Here is a 4592-nt window from a genome sequence, read left to right on the forward strand (position 1 = left end):
GGGACATCTCTGCAGAAAGAGCAGAAAGCGGGGAGACACCCTTCCTGCTCCTGCCCGGTAACCCCGGCAGCGCTTGGGGCTCCCCCGGGGGACCTCCAGCCAGCAGAGGCCCAAGAGGCCTGGGATGGGCCCTGGGAAGACTGAGGGCCTACGGTCCCCTCCCCACCTGGTGACATTCAGATGGAGCTGGGCAGACCAGCCGTCGTGGTTCCTGGGGGGCGGCTTCCAGGCCCACCTTCTGGACCAGACAGACAGCAGAGAGAAGCCCAGCAGTGGACAAAGTCCCTAGTGGACAAGCAGGCCCCGGGGGCCCCGACTGCCCAGGCTCACCCTCTCCCAGAGCCCCGAGCTGCACACACTGTGGAGTGGGGCCTTCGCAGGCCCAAAGGTGACCAGATAACAGGGTCCCCAGGCAGAAATGCAGAATCACAGCGATCTGACTTTATAATAAACCACACAGTGAGCTTTTCCTTTCTTGTCCTGTGAGTGCAGCTTTACCTCCCTAATTGCATCTGCTTTAAGCGAGTGTTAACATTCGTTTGAATTCCCCAGGGATATGGCAGATGGACAAATGAGATCCTGCAGTTAAACACACCAGGTGAAGGGTGCCCCAACGTGGCCAGACTCCGGGGTCCCCGAGATCCAAGGGCTCTGTGTGCCTGGCCCAGCTGGGGCTGCTGGGGTAGGATCTGCCCCCAGGTGGACATCAGATATGCCGCTGGGGGGCTGGCTTGGAGCCACACCTGGGGGCAGGTCTGCGGGCAAGTTTGGGGCCGAGCACGAAGGAGCTGTCAGGTTCTGCCGAGGGTGGCACCCCGCCGGTGGAGTGTCCCTGCGGCCAGTCCTGCCCAGTCCTGGCAGGTGTGCGCACACCTGTGGATGATGTGCTGACTTCGCAGGTAGTCGAGGGCCAGCGCCATCTCGCAGATGTACAGCCTCACGGTGTCCTCGGAGAACTGGACGTTCTGCTGCAGGTGGTAGCGCAGGTCCCCGCCCAGCAGCAGGTCCACCACCATGAACATGTCCTCCTCGTCCTGGAAGGAGTACCTGTGGGCAACAGGGGAGGCCCTGGCACATGCATGGCTGGGGGTCACCCCCCAACCCCTACTGTGGAGAGCGGCTACAGCGTTTGGACAGGTTCAAGCCTTGGACTAATGAGAGGGCGCGGTCCTCTCATGGCAAAGGCACGTGCAAGTCCTAGCTTGGAGGGCAAAGCCCTCCCAGCACAATTATAGCCAAAGTCTATGTTTGTAAGCTTGACCTTATGGTCCAAACTGTGGTCCCAGGTGGTTGAGTGATACAGGCTGTGGGAGGTGCAGCAAGTGCTGCCAAAACAAAGCTTGATAGGGTTCAGGTGCTTGTAATTGAGTAGATTCAAAACCCGCGAGAACATTGTAAACATCTTGACCACGCCCTGACTTTGCCTCCTGGAATCTGCTATAAAATAAAGACTCAGCTTGCAGGCTGTGGCACTGTCTCTCCATCAGAGAGCAGCGTCCGCCCCAGCTTTATTCTCTTGTCTGTCTTTTCTAATCCTTCACCGCCCCCCGAGGTTCACCGCTGGCCGTGCTGAGCACAGCACACCCCACATTCCACAGGAGCAGCGCCCCACCTCTTCAGCCCTGTGAGCACCCCGATGCCCAGGGCCCTGGGGGACCACACCCCACCTGTGAGTGAATTAGAAGGCACCTACCCCCCCACCCCCCACCCCCCGCCAAGAGAAGGTGATTGGGGGATTCAGGAGCGCTTCCAGGGAGGAAGGAGGGTGACCTGCTGTGGCTGCAGGTCCCCACCTCCTAGGGCTGGTCGTGGGGCCCATTTTATGGAGGAAACTCAGGCCCCCAAACTCCCCCCCACTGGCATTTCGCCAGAAACTCTGCGGGTCACAGGCCTCCTCTGTGGGAAAGCCCAGGCCTCTGCAGGCGGGGGAGCCCTCAGGAATGCAGGTACGGTGGACACCTGGGCAGGGGGCTGTGAGTGGCTGGGGAGAGGGAGGAGGGGCTGGGGTGCCCGGTGTCCCAGGTCAGGAGAGCGGGGAGCAGCGTGTCTCCTCCGAGGTGCGGGGCGGGCTCACCAGAGGTTCACCAGGAAGACGTGCTCGATCTCCTGCAGGATCTCCAGCTCCCGGAACACGTTACGGACCTCGTCCCGCTCGATGCACTGCTGCTTGCTCATGTACTTCATGGCGTACATCTTCTCCGTGTCTCGCTTCTGCACGATGCACACCTGGAGGCACAGGGCGCCTCAGCACGCTGCCCCGATTCCCATCCCGGGCCCTGCAGGCTCCACTTTGAAGTGACTGCATGTAAGTCTCTGGAGGGACCCGTCTGCTGTGCACAGGCGCCTTCCGAGAGCAGGCAGGTCCCAGGCCAGAGCACGGCAGGGAGGGGGCCTACAGGCCTGTGCGGGTGCCCGCACCCCACACCAGCCATGACCTGGGCAGGGGGTGCCACCCTCCTCAACCCCAGCGTCCCCTTCCCAGGGCTCAGAGCAGCAACAGGCTTGGAAAGTTGTTGGGGAATGAACGAGAGGACACCTTGGCCAGAGCCCTGCACCCAGGAAGCCCCTGTGCACCACAGCTGTTCTCAAACACCCACCCCCCCAGGGTGGCAGGCCCCACCCAGCTCTTGGGTCCCCTGAGCGCTGGCCTGCCATGCCAATCAGCACCCTGGCGCTGCTCACACGGTTGGTTGGTAGAGAGGATCAGGGTGAGGTGAGGACTGTGAGAAACCAGGGCTGGGCTCCCTCGTGGCCAAGGAAATTCAATCAGATCAGAGACAAAGGTCTCCCATGGAAGTAGGATTAATGCACAAGGTCACGGGCTGCACAGCCAGCGCTGTGCCCCCCATTCGAGTCATGGGGAGACCTCGCAAGGAGAGAGAACCCAGAGCCATTTCTAAGGGTCCCCACAGCCTTCGGTCTCCAGGTCTTCAAGGAACAGGAGCCAAGGGAAGTGGAAGATTCTGGAACTGGAGGTCCCAGGTGCCTCACCCAAAGGCAGGTGATCTGGAACTGACCGGATGTCTCAACGGACATCAGTGTCTCCTGCCAAACCTGCTGGATCCACCCCTTTGGTGAAACCCACCTCCCCTGGCCTAGGAGAGCATCCTGGGAAACGAGGAGGCTTTCTTCCGAAGGTGTTCATCACCGTGTTATTTGTAGCAAGACTTTCCAACAACCTCCACGTCCTAAACCTGGCCTCTGCAGGCCCCGCCTTACCTTGCCGAAGCTGCCCTTCCCGATGGCCCGCAGGATCTGGAAGTGGTCGAAGGTCACTAGGAAAAACAGAGGGAGCCAGGTGAGGTGGCAAGAAGACCCGGTGCCACCACAAGCCGCTGGGTGCCCCAGCAGGTCAGTCGTGGGGGTCGTCGTGGCGCTGGTTAGAGGCCGACCTCAGGCTCCTGTGCAATGTGGGGAGGGCTCCAACCAAGGCAGAGGGGTGGGCCCCAGGGGGGCCGTGGAGCCCGCTCTTCCAGGGCGCATTGTGGGGCAAGGCTGGGCTGCCCCACCTACAGACAGAATGGCATGAACCTCTGTGCCCAGTGGCCCCCATGAAGGCTGCTCCCAACCAAAAAAGACCCACAAATAGGAGGTCCTGGGACTCTCAGGGCAGCCCAGAGCCTCTGAGGCAGGACGCCCAACCCTCCTGCCGAGTCTCCTGGGGGCGTGCTTGCCCTGAGGGGTCGCTGGATGCGCTGAAGGGGAGCCTGGCCCCGCCCCAGGATTAATCACTGGGACACCACCTGTCCGAGGGGCGGTCCACAAGGCCCGTGAGAAGCCACAGTTCTTATTTCTGCCGCCTTTCTGGGCAGCGGGCCCCTCCTGGAGAAAGGGGTCCGTAGATATCACTGCTTTTCACCCTGTGGCGTGGACAGGGGTTGACACGTGCTCTCAGGGCTCCCAATTCTGTTCAGAACCAGGCACCTTCTCCTTACACAGGAGACGGGGTTCCTCAACCGCACAGGCTTCTCCCCTTCAGCACCTCTCAGCCCCCCAGACAGGGAGCCGGCTCCACCCAGGGCCCCGGCCAGCCTGGCTGTGCCCCCAGGTCTGCACCCTGCGGGTCTCTTCCCACCCAGGTCTCTGCCCCCCACACCCTTAGACCCCATGGATGCGGAGCCTCGGGGTCCAAGCCCCAAGCCCCACAAGCAAACCCTTCCCTCCCCACCCCCGTGTCCTGGGGGCCTCTGTCCTCTCGCCCTCTGACCCTCCATCGTTCCGGACAGGGCCCAGGGCCTCACTGGACCCTGTGGTCCTGCAGGGGCACCAGGAGCTCCCCGAACCCTGCGGTCCTCCAGCACCCAAACCTGTCCGGGAAGGGGCCGCTCCTCCTGGCCATTGGGGCTGACCGTGGCTGTTTGACAGAGGGCTCTGGCCACAGGTCTGTTTGGGGGGCTGGGCCCCAGCGAGCGAGTGAGCCAAGGTGGGCGGCTGCAGGGACCACAGGCGAGGCCTGTCACCGACCCTGGGAGGGGACACGCGCGTGTGGGCGCAGACGCCAAGCCGGCACACGGCTCTCGTGCCCGGTGCTGGGAGGGGGTTGCTACTTCTTACAAGGTCTCAGGGAGTCATTTGTGAAGCTGACATTTGGG

At 62.2% G+C, this 4592-nt stretch overlaps 1 protein-coding gene across 1 annotated transcript in view; it reads right to left on the minus strand.

The window, feature by feature from the left end:
* The window catches only part of STK32C (serine/threonine kinase 32C), an 8744-nt gene extending 5474 nt beyond the window's left edge, over positions 1-3270 (minus strand). The window contains exons 1-4 of the mRNA XM_023762662.1: positions 3220-3270; positions 2075-2226; positions 874-1047; positions 153-238 (exon numbers count right to left, since the gene is read on the minus strand). Coding sequence (XP_023618430.1) covers positions 153-238; positions 874-1047; positions 2075-2193 — 379 coding nt within the window. The 5' untranslated portion in view covers positions 2194-2226; positions 3220-3270. The remainder of the gene's footprint in view (positions 1-152; positions 239-873; positions 1048-2074; positions 2227-3219) is intronic.
* Positions 3271-4592: the final 1322 nt, after the last annotated feature.

The sequence above is a fragment of the Myotis lucifugus genome, unplaced genomic scaffold, assembly GCF_000147115.1.
Source record: "Myotis lucifugus unplaced genomic scaffold, Myoluc2.0 scaffold_255, whole genome shotgun sequence".
NCBI classification, from domain to species: Eukaryota; Metazoa; Chordata; class Mammalia; order Chiroptera; family Vespertilionidae; genus Myotis; species Myotis lucifugus.